General features: G+C 43.3%; 1 protein-coding gene across 7 annotated transcripts in view; it reads left to right on the top strand.

Annotated features, from left to right (window-relative positions):
• ctbp1 (C-terminal binding protein 1) overlaps window positions 1–16,586 on the top strand; it is a 394,244-nt gene that overhangs the window by 187,476 nt on the left and 190,182 nt on the right. For 3 of the 7 annotated variants that reach the window (XM_038793324.1, XM_038793323.1, XM_038793327.1), the window contains exon 2: window positions 15,880–15,938. The exons of 2 other annotated variants lie outside the window; for them this stretch is intronic. In XM_038793324.1, coding sequence (XP_038649252.1) covers window positions 15,887–15,938 — 52 coding nt within the window. In that variant the 5' untranslated portion in view covers window positions 15,880–15,886. Of the gene's footprint in view, window positions 1–8,464; window positions 8,485–15,879; window positions 15,939–16,586 lie in introns of those variants that run through there. 2 more of the 7 variants (XM_038793320.1, XM_038793321.1) reach the window with 1 other exon arrangement.

Genomic DNA, 16,586 nt, shown 5'->3' with positions numbered 1-16,586 from the left:
TTAATTTGACTTGCCCAATCCATATGCAGATTAAAACTACCCATAATTACAGATATTCCTTTATCGCATTCATCTCTAATTTCCTGTTTAATGCCATTGCCAACATCACCACCGCACTTTGGGTGTCTATGCACAACGGCAACTGACATCTTTTTTGCTCCTTGATGTTTGGAACATGTGATTAATAGACTCGAGCTTGTCTGTTACCTAATTCCATTTTACCCTGCATTCCTTAATGCCTTTGGTCAACAAATACTAGTTTAATCTCTGCTTTAAAATTAACAACAAGTTCCAGACTTTGACCCCCCCCCCCCCCCGTCCTGGACTTATCAATCAATAGACCCTTCAAACCACCCCTCAAACCGCCTATATTCCTGGGGATACAACCCTAATTTGTGGAATTGCATCTCGCCATATTATAAATTGCTTGAATTGTCACTCCCACAAAACAAATCAGCACAAATTTGTCAGGATCATCCTCTTCTGAATCTGTGCTGCCTGCTGATGTCCTTTCCTTTTTGAAAAAAAATTCCGATTGGGGGCAATTTAGCCTGTCCAATCCACCTACCCAGCACACCTTTTGGGTTGTGGGGTGAGACCCATGCAGACACTGGGCGAATATGCAGACTCTACAAGGACAGTGAGCTGGGGCCGAGATCGAACCCGGGTCCTCGGCGTCATGAGGCAGCAGTGCTAACCACTACGCCACCGTGCCGCCCAAAAGATGATTGTTTCTTGATAATCATTTATATTATTTTACATTGATTGGGTGTAAGCCTAATTAGTCAGTATTTGCCTGTTGTGCCTGTCACCTATTCTTCTGAATATTTGTACCACACTGGCCTCTTTCCAGTTTACTGTTATCTCCTTATTGTTCAATGACTGCCACGATACCTCACAAATGTCCCCCCGAGCTTTTCTCTGATGATATTCATCTCGGAATACAGCATTTGGCGATTTTAGATGTTTAAACTTATTTGGCTGGTTTCAAACTTGCATAGTCTAAGACCATAAGACATAAGAGCAGAAGTAGGCCATTTGACCCATCGAGTCTGCTCCACCATTCAGTGAAATCAGGACTGATTTGATTCAATAACCCTCAACTCAACTTTCCCACCGTATCCACATATCCCTTGATTCCCTTACTGATTAATCTGTCTATCGCAGCCTTGGGTGCGATGCAATGAAAACATTTCCATGTCCGGTTTCGGGCGTGTTTAACGCATTGTTTCTCGGAAGACCCTCGTATCCAATAGCACGTTGCTGTATTTTTGGCCTCGGTGAGGAACGCCCTGTTGAGGCTGCAGTTGTGTCATTTCCTGCACTGCCAGAGCAGGAAGACTACTCGTGGATGGGGGTGGAAATTTTGACCCCCACCCTGGCCTTTGTAACCCCCTCCCCGGGCCTGGCACGGGCGGCCTGGCACGGGCAACCTGGCACCTGGAGACTGCCAGCTTGGCACTCTGGAAGTGCCACCTGGACACCTTGACACGGGCAGGGTGGCAGTCGGAATGCCAGAGAACAACCCTACCAATGCCCAACCTCCACCCAAGGGTCTTCAATGGCCTGGAAGGCCCCCCCCCCCCCCCCCGAGGTACCGTTACAACTGGTCCACATTTGTGTGCCCTTGTGAGGCCTCGAAGGTCTGGTGTGGCCAGTGAATCGCGGGCCATGGGAGAATCTGGTGAATGCATATTTAAATGAGCCTCATGGCGATATCTCTCGAGATTCCTTTGAAACTCGTGCGATGTTTTGAGTGTCGTGAATCTCACGACAGGCCTCTTGCAAGGTTCAACGGCCTCGTCTCACCAAAGTCGGGCGCGATGAGGCTGTTGAATTGTGCCCCTTGTTTCTGGCGATCACTGGTTAGCTGTTAGTTACACACCTTTTGAATAGACTGATTTCTTTGCATTGTTGGTTTGTTCTTCTAATCACCTTGTTTAATGTGTTTCAACATTGCTTTGTAATTATCCATTTATTCCTTCCCCTTTCTGGCTCTAGAATTTGGACATAGCATTTTCCCTCTTGGCTGTAGTTGACTAATCCATTTAGGATCATGTTTGGTTACTGAGAGCTGGTTAGTTTGAGCGTGTACTTATTCTGCATACTCAGCAATAGGTGTTGGAAAGTTAAAACTGGGGCTGAAGGTGAACCATCCCAATTAATTTGGATTCGTTTTTTGATCAAATTTTGGCCCTATTTAAGCTTTATAACCAGCTTCTCTTTTATTCCTGACTCCCAAGTGTTGCAGTTCTGTGATTGCTGACCCCAGAGGTACTACGGCTGTTCTATTTTTTTGTAGCATTTCTGAGCCAGTAACAATACCCAATCAAGGCGCACATTTCCTCATGCGGCTTCCTTGACAGACTGGGTCAAGAAGCATTCATGTACTACATCTATCAACTCTGACTTCAAACCACTTGGGATTTTCCTGTTCATTTTAGCTTGATTGAAGTTTCTCATTAACTTTTCTGTTTTCACATAACCACCTTATCTTTACATAAGAGAACATTAAATTCATTCATATAGACCAGATGGCCCATTACATACTGCTTATGTTAGCTTGGGCACTCCTTTTAGAAAATATGTCACCTTTTGATCTTTGGGGTCAAAATATATTCTAGCAGGGCAGCACGGTGGCGCAGTGGTAGCACTGCAGTCTCACGGCGCCGAGGTCCCAGGTTCGATCCCGGCTCTGGGTCACCACTGTCCGTGTGGAGTTTGCACATTCTCCCCGTGTTTGGCGTGGGTTTCGCCCCCACATCCCAAAGATGTGCAAGGTAGGTAGATTGAACAGGCTAAATTGCCCCTTAATTGGAAAAAATGAATTGGGTACTCTAAATGATTAAAAAGTATATATATATTCTTGCTAAACTTTCAGGATTTTGTTTGTACTGTCAGTATTGATATTATTTTTATGATTGGCATTTTACTCCATGGTCACTTCAAATGTTTTGCGTGTCTAGTCTAATAGTGATGCTACAATTTTTAATTCTTATAATTTCATTCTTATAAATGTCTTAAATTTGTCTTACTCTTTCAATATTTTGGTTGATTTATCCAATATGAAAGAAATGGTTAAGTAAAACGGTGATTTGTATCAGGCTGCTCAGCCAACGCCTCCACCGCTTTCACATCTCTGACCCAAGAGGATTGGATGGGAGAACTAAGATCATAAGACCATAAGCTATAGAAGCAGAAGTATGCCATTCAGTCCATCGAGTTTGCTCTGCCATTCAATAAGACCATGACTGATATGATAAGCCTCAAATCCACTCTCCTGTTTTATTCCTAACCTTGATTCGCTTGCTGATTAAAAATCTGAACATACTTTCTAAGAACCTTGAACATACTCAACGATCCAGCTTCTACAGCTGTCTGCAATAATGAATTCCACTGGTTCACTACCCTCTTAAGAGAAAAAGACATTCTTCCTCCCTCTCGGGCGGGGCAGCAAGGTAGCAGAAGTGGATAGCACTGTTGCTGCACAGCGCCAGGGTCCCAGGTTCGATTCCCCGCTGGGTCACTGTCTGTGCGGAGTCTGTACGTGCTCCCCGTGTCTGCGTGAGTTTCCTCCAGGTGCTCCGGTTTTCTCCCACATTCCAAAGACATGTAGATTAGGTGGATTGGCCATGATAAATTGCCCTTAGTGACCAAAAAGGTTAGGAGGGGTTATTGGGTTCCGGGGATAGGGTGGAAGTGAGGACTTAAGTGGGTCGGTGCAGACTCGATGGGCTGAATGGCCTCCTCCACTGTATGTTCTGTGTTCTCTCAAATGGGCAACCACTTACTCTTACTGCTCTCGGTTTTTTGCTGGTCACCCGCCAGGTTATATTAGAGTGGTGAGAGTTGACACTTCTTTTTCTTCTATTTCCCTCGGAGAGATGTGTCTTTCCTCTGCTTCAAGATCAGGAACATACTGCTTTGCAAATTGGGAACCGCTAAATTATTTGAAACATGGACTTTGTTACAACACTTTGGGCTGGGGCTAGTGTGTGGTCAATTCCAGCTCCACTTAACCCGGAGTCACAGTGAATTAACTAATAATTCTTAGAAAAGTACTTGAAGTCTTTGGCCCTTGGCTGGCCAAAAATTGCAGTCACCAGGTTTGAAAATGTAAGCACAATTATTGTTGATTTGTACCAAGAACAGTAATGAAATATGCATCAAATACAACTGGTTAACTATTGCCTAATTCTCACTTTAACAAGCCCCCCACCCTCTACACCCACACACAAGGGGGTGGAAAGGGATAAAAATTATAAGTGAGGAAAAATTCAGATGATGGGTTTTTCGCACACCTTCCTACACAGCAAGCTTGCAGGTTAAAGTCTCTGGTTGCAGACTGTAATGATTTTTGCTGTGGATTCATTCATTCCGATTCTCTGTATTTTACAGTACACACAGCTTTTCTGGAGAAAGTTAGCAGGTTCTGGTCTTTGTTTGCACAGCCTGTAATGGTTACGTTCAGAAATACAGCCTTTCTGAAGAAAGATGACACTCACAGCAGCCTTTCTGGATGGAAATAGAGTAGGTTCTTGCCTCTTTTGCTGCCAATATCAAAACTGAAACTCCTTGGGAGTCTGAAAGGCATTCCACTGGGATAGGATTCAATCACCACCTGTAACCGGGCAGATGACTGCCTTTTGGGCCAATTCATTGGCCACCTGCCAATCAATGAAACCGAGCTCCACCACATGTGTGTCTCTGGTCCCAAACGTCTGCAGCCTCCTGTTCAAACCAGCTGAAACTAGCAGACTTCTCTCCAGTAACTTCTGAATTCAGCTGCTTACCTTAAAGAAACATGTCCATTAATCCTGCTTGACTTAAAGATATGGGTTCATTAATCATCCATGGATCAAAATAGCAACAGCAAAATAAAAGGGGAGATAAAGGTACAAAAAGGAAGAAACATCACAACTTTGTAGGGCACTTTGTGCCCGCCATCCCGCACTCCCAACCCCTGTCTCTAATATGGGAATTCATTTCTGTTTGAACATGTGTTCTAAATGACATTCTGATTTTTCGAACCCTCATTTAATTGTGCTTCATAAGTCCTTGAAATGCACTCGAGATGGCGGTATTTCACAGCCAATGTACTTCTTATCTTGTGGAAGAGAAGCCAGCAACTTTAGTGGTGGGCTGTGTTGATTTTTGAAGTTAATATTAAAGGGGAGTAAATGGGCCAAAGGTTTCCAACTGAAATTATTGTTACTATAGAATAAACACACAAAATGCTGGAAATATTCAGCAGATCGGGCAGCATCTGCGGAGGGTTCACGTCCATTCCCCTTGTATTTTGATTTGATTTTTCAGCATCCACGTTATTTTTCTTTTTTAGTATATGAATTGTTGGTATACTGAGAATCATCAATTCTCATCCAGGTGTAATATCTCGGAGCAGTTTGATAATTATTTTCCCCTCTTTTCCATAATTGAATCCCCTGCATATGTCATTTTAACTTGAAGCATACGGAGTGTAGTTCTACTCGTTAAGAAAAGATGTGTGAAGAGATCAGATCAGTCCATAAGAGGGTCATTTAGGAGTCGGGTAACAGTGGGGAAGAAACTGTTTTTGAATCTGTTAGTATGTGTTCTCAGACTTTTGTATCTTCTGCCCGAAGTTGGAACAGTGAGTAAGCCAGGGTGGGAGGGGTCTTTGATTATGCTGCCCGTTTTTCTAGGCAGCGGGAGGTGTAGGCAGAGTCAGTGGATGGGAGGCGGGTTTGTGTGATGGATTGGGCGGTGTTCACGACTCTGAAGTTTCTTGCTGCCCTGGGCCGAGCAGTTGCCATACCAGGCTGTGATGCAGCCAGATAGGATGCTTTCTATGGTGCACCTGTAAAAGCTGGTCAATGTCGACATGCCAAATTCCCTTAATTTCCTGAGGAAGTATAAATGCTGTTGTGCTTTCTTAGTCATAGTGTCAATGTGGGTGGACCAGGACAGATGGTTGGTGATGTGCACACCAGGAATTTGAGCTGTGAACCGTCTCCACGTCGGCCCCGTTGATGCAGACAGGGCTGTGTACAGTACTTTGCTTCCTGAAGTCAATGACCAGCTCACTAGTTTTGCTGACATTGAGGGAGAGATTGTTGTCGTTGCACCACTCCACCAGGTTCTCTAGCTCCCTCCTGTATCCTGACTCGTCGTTATTCGAGATCTGACCCACCATGTCGTCAGCAAACTAGTAGATAGAGTTGGAGCCAAATGTTGCCACGCAGTCGTGTGTGTATAGGGGGTATAGTAGGGGGGGGGGGGGGGGCAAGCATGCAGCCTTGTGGGACCCTGTTTTGAGGACTATTTTGAAGGTGGTGTTGTTATTTATCCTCACTGATTGTGGTCTATGAGTCTGAAAGTGAATTGCATTGGATCTCGGCATTCTGGGAGTATGGAGTTGATGTGTCTCATGACCATGATGATAGTCATTGAGGCACATTTCCTGGTTCTTCTTTGGCACCGATGGTGGTCTTCTTGAAGCTGGTGGGGACCTCGGAATGGAGTAGGGAGAGGTTGAAGATGCCCGCGAACACATCTGCCAGCTACTCAGCGCAGGATCTGAGTGCACGATCACGGACCTCGTCTGGACCCGTCTCCTTTCTAGGGTTCACTTTCAAGAAGGTCAATCTGACTTCGGAAGCTGTGATGGTGGTTATGGGTGTGTCCGGTGCTGCTGGGGCAGTCGACAGCGGATTGATGATTTCCTGCCGAACTGAGCATAAAGGGCCTGTGACTCTAAATATTAGAATCCAGCTCCTGCAAGCAGCACTGGGACCGAACAGTTTTGATTTCTTTATTTAATACGGTTGCCATCACGGCCAAAGTTATGCGCAATTGCTGCTTCACAAAAGTTGACGCCCACATGGTGAATTTTGTTGCTTGCAGTATTGTGCCTATAACATAATTTCTTGATAGTTATTCCTGACAGTGAAAGATGATATGCAACGAGGGAATTTGGGCAGTACAAGTGTTCTTGTAATATTCGGTGCTCTTGAGAAATCCTCTGTGAACCCCATGGGAATTTGTCTCTTTTTTTTTCAGATTGTTTCTGCATCATACTTTCAACTTCCAGATAGGATGACTTTAGCATAACGTGCGTTTATAAAAAAATTTTTTTTTAAATTGGGTACATCTTTCTTTTCAATTAGAATTTAAATGTTTTTTTGATATGTATTTGAAACACAATACTTCCCCTTGCCGAAATATTAATTCTTCATCATTCTCCTCCTCTGTTGTTCACTGCAGCTGTATTGTAAGTTGGTGTCTACATTGGCAATGACGTCAATTTATAGTCTCTGATAGAAAGATTAGGCTCATGTGTTTCATCGCGGTTTGAAACATGTAGTGTTTTTCATTGTAATCAGTAAAAATAAAAATTGCTTCACGAAAGGTGTAATGAACACTTTTTGTTTTAAAAAAAAAAAAAAATCTGATTTGTTTCTCCAGTATTAAATGTTTCATAGAGCTGGGGGTATTTTGGGTTGTATAGAGGGATGAGGCAGGGGTGGCCGCTGTCGTCACTGTTGTTTGCGTTGGCAATTGAGCCCTTGGCAATGGCACTTCGGGCCTCGGTTGAATGGCAGGGGATTCTGGGGGTGGCAGGAAGCACCGGGTATTGGTGTATGCCGATGAGCTGTTGTTTGTGTCGGACCCGTTGGAAAGTATGAGCAGAATCATGGGCTTACTGGAGAGGTTTGGGGCGTTTTCGGTTAATAAGTTGAATTTCGAGAAAAGTGAAGGGTTTATAATCTTTATTGTCACAAGTAGACTTCTATTAATGCTGCAATGAAGTTAGTGTGAAAAGCCCCCAGTCGCCACATTCCGGATCCTGTTTGGGTTCACTGAGGGAGAATTCAGAATGTCCAAATTACCTAACAGCGTGCCTTTCACTGTGGCTGGTTTAACACAGTGCGCTAAACAGCTGGCTTGTAATGCAGAACAAGGCCAGCAGAGCGGGTTCAATTCCTGTGCCGGCCTCCCCGAACAAGCGCCGGAATGTGGCAATTTGAGGCTTTTCACAGTGACTTCATTGAAGCCTACTTGTGACAATAAGTTGTTGTTATTATTGTTGTTATTTATTATTATTATTATTATTATGGGAATTGTGATAGGAAACCGGAGCACCCGGATGAAATCCACGCAGTCACAGGAAGAACATGGGTTGTCTATAAAAATTAGCTGCGGAGGAGATACTTTAAACTGGGTCACATTTCGGTGTTGACATTGTGTGGGAACCATAGGTTCATGCCGGGAAGGATGGATGGGATGTATAGGCAGTGGAGGGAGAAGGGGTTGGGGTGGATTAGGGACATGTTTTTGGAGGGGACGTTGGCTGGGCTGGTGGAGCTGCGGAAGAGGTTTGAGTTACCAAGGGGGAGTGAATTTAGGTACTGGCAGGTGTGGGACTTTGCACGAAAGGAGCTGCCTTCGTTCCCCCAGATGCTGGAGTATACGCTTCTGGAGAAAATGCTGCTCCTGGATGAGGTGGGTGATGGTAGAATTAGAAAATGAATTTTCTTTGATGGTTAAAATCCATCACTGCTCTAAAACTATGTACCGGGACTGAGGGTAAATTCAGCGACCCAGCTCTATTTGAGGGCTGGAGATGAGGAAGGAAAGCAATGCTGTATTAGGGCATCAGTTGAAGAATCACGACTGATCACTGCCTCTTCCCTTGCCTATAGGCTTTAGATTGCAGCTTCCTGCTCCGAGTGTGGCAATCAGTGAGTTTGTCATATTATCTCCCACCACTTTCCCCCCCCATCTTGTCCCTCTCAAAAATAAATTGCAGTTCTAGTTTTTGAGTTGTATTGGACTTTTTAACTTCACCTTTAGTTTGCTTCAACTGTTTATAAGTATTACTTTAAATCTAGGATTAATTGAGGGGTCAAAATAATTCCACCCCAGAGGGGTAGTCTTCAGATTTTCTCCAGGTCTACTTTTGGGGTTTTGAGGACAACTCTTTGGATTTTTAGGGCTCTTTTTTCACAAGGCTTCAGAGAATGAGCGTGGGTGGAAATCTACAGAAATAGTTTAACATGAGATTCAATGTTGTAATCTAATCAAGAATTTCAGTTGTCAGCCAAATGAGTTTTATTGGCATCTTAGATGCGTGTTTTCTGCACTGTGCAAGATAAATAACATCTTTTCATCTCAATTGGTTTATGGCAGTTTATTGGGAATATCAGTTCGAAGTATCCAGTTACTGAACAGAATAATTATTGGGTGTGGACACACACACAGTGCTTTCTTCCACTCATAGAATCTATGCCACGTAGACAGATCTTTCGGCCCAAACTGGTCCATGCCAACCAAAAATCTCATCTGAGCTAACCCCATTTGGCCCATATCCCTCTCAACCTTTCCTATCCATGTATCTGTCCAAATGCCTTTTAAATGTTGTCAATGTCCCTACCTCAACCACTTCCTCCATCCGGCAGCTCATTCCACGTACTTACCACCATCTGTGTAAAAAAAAAAAAAAAAAAGTTGCTCCTTGAGTTCCCATTAATTCTTTCCCCTCTTTACTTAAACCTATGCCCTCTAATTCTCGATTCCCCAACCCTGGGAAAAAGACTGAGTGCATTCATCCTATCCATGCCTCTCATTATCTTGCACACCTCTATAAGATTACCCCTCAGTCTCCAAGCTCCAAAGAAAAAAATGTCCTAGCCTGTCCAACCTCTCTCTATACCTCAGTCCCTTGAGTCTTGGCAACATTTTTGTACACTGTCTCCAGTTTAATATCATTTTTCCTATAGCAAGGCGACCAAAACTGAACACACTACTCCAGGTGCGGCCTCACCAATGTTCTGCACAACTATAATATAACTTCCCAACTTCGAGACTCAATGTCCTGACTGATGGAAGGCCAGAATGCCAAAAGCTTTCTTCACTGCCCTAATTAACTGTGACTCCACCTTTAGAGAACTGTGCACCTGAACTCCAAGGTTCCTCTGTTCAACGATACTCCCCCCAGGTCCTACCATTCACTGTGAAAGTTCTACCTTGATTTGACTTTCCAAAATGCAACACCTCACACTTGCCCGCCTTGAACTACATTTGCCAATTCTCAGCCCACTTCCCCAGTTGATCAAGATCCTGCTGCATTTCTTGCTATCCTTCTTCTTCCTCACTGTCTACAATACCACCTATGGTAGTGTCATCTGCGATTTACTGATCATGCTTTGGACATTCTCATCAAAATCATTGATTTAGATAACAAACAGCAATGGGCCCAGCACTGACCCAAGGCACACCACTCGTCACAGGCCTCTAGTCCGACAAGCATCCTTCCACGATTATCCTCTGCTTCCTACCATCAAGCTAATTGTATATCCAATTTGCTATGTGATCTAATCCTCTTTTGGAGGATTGGTGAAGACTTGATTGGAGGAACTGGAGCAGTACTATGGGAGAAGTAGAATCTGTGATTGGAGGAATGGCAGCCTCCTGCACTGTAGGGATTCTATGGATTTAAAAAAAAATAATAATAATTTTGAGTACCCAATTCTCTTTTTCTTTTCTTCCAATTAAGGGACAATTTAGCGTGGCCAATTCACCTACCCAGCAGATCTTTGGCTTGTGGGGTGAGACCCACGCAGACACTGGGAGAATGTGCAAAGTCAACATGGACAGTGGGCCGGGAGGGGATTCTATGGAATTATACGACTTCAACTAATGTATCAACTAGGGACTGGTTTAGCACAGTGGGCTAAACAGCTGGCTTGTAAGGCAGAACAAGGCCAGGCGCGCGGGTTCAATTCCCATACCGGCCTCCCCAAACGGGCGCCGGAATGTGGCTACTAGGGACTTTACACCCTTAACCTCAATGAAGCCTACTTGTTAATAATAAGCTATGATTATTATTATTACTCCAGTTTCCTCCACAAAAAATGTGCTTGTTAGGTGAATTGGACATTTTGAATTCTCCATCCGTGTACCCGAACAGGCGCCAAAGTGTGGTGACTAGGGGATTTTCATAGTAACTTCATTGCACTGTTAATGTAAGCCTACTTGTGACACCAATAAAGATTATTTTATACATTCCAGCAATAACCTCCCTGCTCTTAAACTCTTTTCCTCAGCTAATAAAGGCAAGTATACCATATGCCTTTTAACCACTTTATCCTCCTGCCCTGCTACCTTAAGGGATACATGCACACCAAGACCCGCTGATCCTTTGTGCTTCCCAAGGTCCTGTTGTTTATCATGTATTCCCTTGCCTTGTTTATCCTGCCCAAGCGCATCACCTTACATTTATCTGGATTGATATGAAGTCATTGTCATGATATGAAGTTTCTTCAAAAGACTCATTCTTCAAGCTTTTAGAAACAGCCTGCAGTCAAGCGAAAGTTAAATGCTTTGATTGTTAAATCCTCTGTTGAATGCTTTGATTGACCAGTATGGGCCAGAAAAAAAGCATTTGCATCTGGGCATGCAGTTTCAACAGAGCTAGTCTACATTTTCCCAAGGGTTATTATGCCCTTATGAATGGTTGGCTGAATTTCAAACGCTACAACTCTCACAGCAGGAGGGGTCCGATTGACAGTTTCATAGAATCTATCAAAGGATTAGCTGATGTGGGATCTAAATCGACATTTGTTTGTTGTTAATAAGCGATTAACCACTTGAGGTTTAAAACCTTTGAATGAATTTCCTGAGTCGGAGAATCCACAACTCCTGCAACCCCCCCCCCCCCCCAAAAAAAACAACATTAAGAGCGTAGGAGTGAGAGCTATGTAGACAATGGTTAGAAGTTGAAGTCCGCATGACTCTGGAGGTTTGTCAAATATATATAATGTGAGGATGGGGGTGAGTGGCTATGGATGGGGCATCGAGGGTATGCAAGGCCATGAGGAGGTTGAAGGTAGAGGGCTGGAGGGTCGAAAATTTGCTAAAACAACCGGGACAAAGTCCTAGAGAACTAAGGCGGACTTACTACCCAGCCTGCCTCGGCACTTGCCCACCCCCTTAGCTACCTACCATCTGCTTCTGGGGTTTAATGGCCCCAACTCTACACTGCACCTGCCATTCCGCCGAGCATTTTGGTATGTTTTGCCGAGGCAGGTCCAGGAAGTCAGGAAATTTACCGACTCAGTATCCTCCCTCGGTAGCTAAAGTCCAGCTCACATTCGTTGCAAGCGTAGAACTCTCACAATATCGGAGGACAGCTTGACCGAAGTCTTGCAACATCTGCCAGCAATCGAAACAACATTGGATGTCCATTCATTACAGGCAAATGGGATTAGCTCAGATGAGATTTTTGGTTGGCATGGACCAGTTTGGGCCGAAAGACCTGTCTCCATGGCATAGATTCTATGAGTGGAAGAAAGCACCGTGTGTGTACCAAGAAAGGCCACACTGAGTTTGGTCTTCAGGTGAAAAGAGCACACCGATAACCCGGTCTCCATTTTAAGCAAGTGCTATTATAATATTCACTTCTACATTTTTGAAAAATTTATTTTTCATTTGTTCAATTAAGGGCAGTTAAGTGTGCCCAGTACACCTACCCTGCACATCTTTGGGTTCTGGGGGTGAGACTCACGCAGACACGGGAAGAATGTGCAAACTCCACATGGACAGTGACCCGGAGCCAGGATCGAACCCAGGTCCTCGGCACCGTGAGGCAGCAATGCGAGCCACTGCGCCACCATGCCGCCCTTAATGTCCACGTTTACAATGACTAACTTGTCATACTGTCATTATCCCCTCCTGCCAGTAACAGGAAATGCTTCCTCTTACGGACAGTATGGTAGCACAAGTGGATAGCACTGTGGCTTCTCAGCGCCAGGGTCCCAGCTTCGATTTCCCCCGCTGGGTCACTGTCTGTGCGGAGTCTGCACGTTCTCCCCATGTCTGCGTTGGCTCCTCTGGGTGCTCCGGTTTCCTCCACGGTCCAAGACATGCAGGTTAGGTGGACTGGCCATGCTCAATTGCCCTTAGTGTCCAAAACAGTAGGGAGGGGTTATTGGGTTATAGGGATGGGTGGAAAGTGAGGGCTTAAGTGGGTCGGTGCAGACTCGATGGGCCAAATGGCCTCATTCTGCACCGTATGTTCTTATGTTCTATGCTACCAAACAAGAGGACCCAGAAATGACTGGAAAAATAATAGGTTCTTGGTGGCTGCCACTGTTTATGTGTTTAATTTTTAAAAGTGGTTTGTAGTGAAATATAATGTGACCTGAGAATATCACAAATTGCTGAATGATCTGTGCTGCTCTACTGTTTGCATCGCACATGAGAACGCTCGAACAACCTCCCAGTGAGTGTCAAGAAATTGCTGGATTTTGTCCATAAATGTCTCTATGAATGAATCCTGCTGCATACATTTAGGGCTGTTATTTTTTTGACATAAGGGCACTGTGAATGGGATGATTTATGGTCCTGAAGTCAACCTTGAGAACAATTGAAGCTATGGAAACTCTTGCAGCGAGAGGTTTTTAAAAAAAACCTTTTCCTTCTCTTCTCCTCCTGCTCAAGCTGCCCTCCTCCTTCCCCCTCCCTTTCCTTTTCCCTTCTCTCCTCTTATAGAATCATAGAATTGCTACAGCGCAGAAGGAGGCCATTTGGCCCATCAAGTCTGCGCCAACCCACTGAAAGAGTACACGACCCAGGCCCACTTGCGTCTATCCCAATAACCCCACCTAACTTGCACATCCTTGGACACAAAGGGGCAATTTAGCTCGGTCAATCCAACTAACCTGCACATCTTTGTGGGAGGGAACCAGAGCACACGGAGGAAATCAGCGCAGACACGAGGAGAAAGTGCAAACTCCCCACAGACAGTCACAGATTTGCAGAATAGGCCCATCGAGTCCGCACAGCCGCCTGAAAGGCAACTGATGTGCCAATCATAATCCCATTTGGCCCATAGCCTTGAATGCCAGTCATCCAAGGTCAACGTTGAACCCAGGTCCCTGGCGTTGAGGCAGCAGTGCTAACCACTGTGCCATCTCCTTATTTCTTTGTGTATCATTTGACTCTAATTCAGCCCATTTCTTGCTCTCATTCGTTTCTCGATTCTTTAGCTGAATTGGGTCCTACAGCCCACCTCTTTTTTTTTTTCTTTATTTGTTTTAAATTTAGAGTACCCATTTCTTTTTTTTCCCAATTAAGGGTTAATTTATCGTGGCCAATCCACCTACCCTGCACATCTTTGGATTGTGGGGGTGAGATCCACGCAAACACGGGGAGAATGTGACCCGGGGCCGGGATCAAAGCTGGGTCCTCAGCGGCGTAAGGCAGCAGTGCTAGCCACTGCGCTACCATGCCATACCACATCCCATCTCTTTAACTGATGTTCAGGTGGTCTCCGATGTTCCAGTGACCCTGTTATCAAGTTGCACTGACACTTAAAAAATATAGTAAGCTGGAGGGTGAAGGGTTAAAGTATTCACTGAGTTGCTGTGAGGTGGCCTGCTCCAGCAAATTCAAGCCCATATTTTAGATAAACAGGATCAGTAAATTCGGTCATCTGGTACCTGTAGTTACAGGTTGATAAGTTTGTAGTTGAAGAATGGCAGATTATTTTGTGAATTCGAAGTTGTTCATTCAGTTGATGTTGAGCTCAGATTGATTGCTTGGTCCTCTTATTGGATTTCTATCCTCAAATGAACATGTGTTTTTAAAGTTAACTATGCAATTTTGACTTTTAGGTGAAATCAACTCCAGGAATTTAGTTTGTGGAGTTTGAATTGTTTCCAGTTCTCCTTTCGCTACATGTTACTTCAATATTTGGCAGGGCGATTACTTGTAAATAATATTTCAGCTTTGTAGTGGCAATGCAGTGTACAGACCAAACTGTGTCTATCCAACTAAATATGTTACTGTAGGATTTAGACAGATGTATCTGTAGCAAAGGTAGTTTTTGCTATTTGCTAAAGTTGCTACTATGGGAATGGATAGACCCAAACAGCTGTTCCTTTCTGATTGTCAGAGCAAATGTGTGTATATATACGACATCTTGGGAGATGTGTGAATTGGTTGCACTTTTTATTCAATTTCCTAACTACAGCAACATTGCTATTGTCCAATTGATTCAGTAATTTGACTCCAGTATAATCTGCTTTCATATTGAAGTGAAAAGCACAATTTTGAAGTGACGTATTAATCAATTTGAAACTTGCAAAGACTTGTACAATTTTCTAATTTTAACAGTGGTATGGATGGCAAACATGAAGGTGTTAAGTAAGGACTAAGAATTAACATCAATTTTGGTCATCAAGTGTGAGTAGTTATATTCAATATTGCACCTAACAGTGCAATGAACTCTTAAAATAACTTTTCTCTCTAAGCATGTGATTGTTAGCACTTGAGCCTGCCAAATAAACGAACCTTTCCAACAGACGGGCAAGGATCTTGTTGGGTATTTATTTACAATTTTATATTGAAATATTTAATTGGGGAGATTTAGCCTACTTTAACTCCTTGTTGGGTGCGACCAATCATCCCTGGGCCTCCTGAAATGAGCATAGCTAAACCCTGGAAAATATCGTGAAAATGTATTCAAATATTCATCCAATACCATGTAATTGTGCCTCCAGAAATAACATTAACAGCAGTGTGCGCTGGATTATTTTGATCCCTATACACAGTAGTTTGAATTATTAGTTGTTATTTATAACTATAATACAATTATTACTGTTAACAGCTACTATGATTAGGAATATTCACATTCTATTGTACTCTACCCTCTCCAGACCATTGTACACCAACTCGACATTAAGTCACTTTGTTGAGAGCTCAGATTAATCAGGCACATACTCGTTCTGACCTAAAGTTGATTTAAATGCATAATGTGGGTGTAGCATATTTTGTTTTGCCTACTGTGAACATAGCTGTTGTTAGCAATTGTTTTTATTCTTGCTTTGAAATTAGAGTGAAGATGATGGATATGCATCGAGAAACAAAGTGGAGCAGCGGCCTGGAGAGTTTAAGTATGTCATATGAGCTAACACCTCTCTTTTACTTTGTGTGAAAGCTGCTGTGGTGTGTATGTTGATCTCTTGGATTGTAAATTAGTGAAAATCAATGTTGGATGAACTCTTTAAGATGTTTAATTTTTGTGGGGATGTTTCTGTTGCTGGCCTGTAACAGGATCTGGAAAGTACACATTCACATCAAATTTAAATTCAGTTTAACATTATTCACTGTTGGCGCCAAATTGTTAAAATTCCAATCTGACAAAATAAATGAATAATGAAACAGCTGTCCTGCAGGAGATTGAAATTTCAAATGTAAAATATACTGGATCCTCAACTCTGCATTTCTACCTCCCAGCTGTTGCTTTTAGAGGCAAAAAATACTTTTCATGATCAGTTTTTGTACTTATTCTAAGTATTAATTTTCCAAGTTTAATTCCTTTAATTGCATATTATATTCTTGGTTTTGGGTTTAATAATGAAAATAGAATATATATGAAGAATATTGCACTGTACAAAGATGGTACTAAGCTCATAGTGGCCACCAAAAGAATCTTTGGTGCAGATGGGACTTTATTTGCTTTTATCCTCTTCTCCTGATTTTAGATTAATGATTAATGTCACATTTCATAATATCAAGCAAAGACATTACCAAATACGATA

This window comes from Scyliorhinus canicula, chromosome 3 (genome assembly GCF_902713615.1).
Source record: "Scyliorhinus canicula chromosome 3, sScyCan1.1, whole genome shotgun sequence".
NCBI classification, from domain to species: Eukaryota; Metazoa; Chordata; class Chondrichthyes; order Carcharhiniformes; family Scyliorhinidae; genus Scyliorhinus; species Scyliorhinus canicula.
The sequence above is the reverse complement of the archived record's forward strand: the minus strand, read 5'-3'. Positions and strand labels throughout refer to the sequence as shown.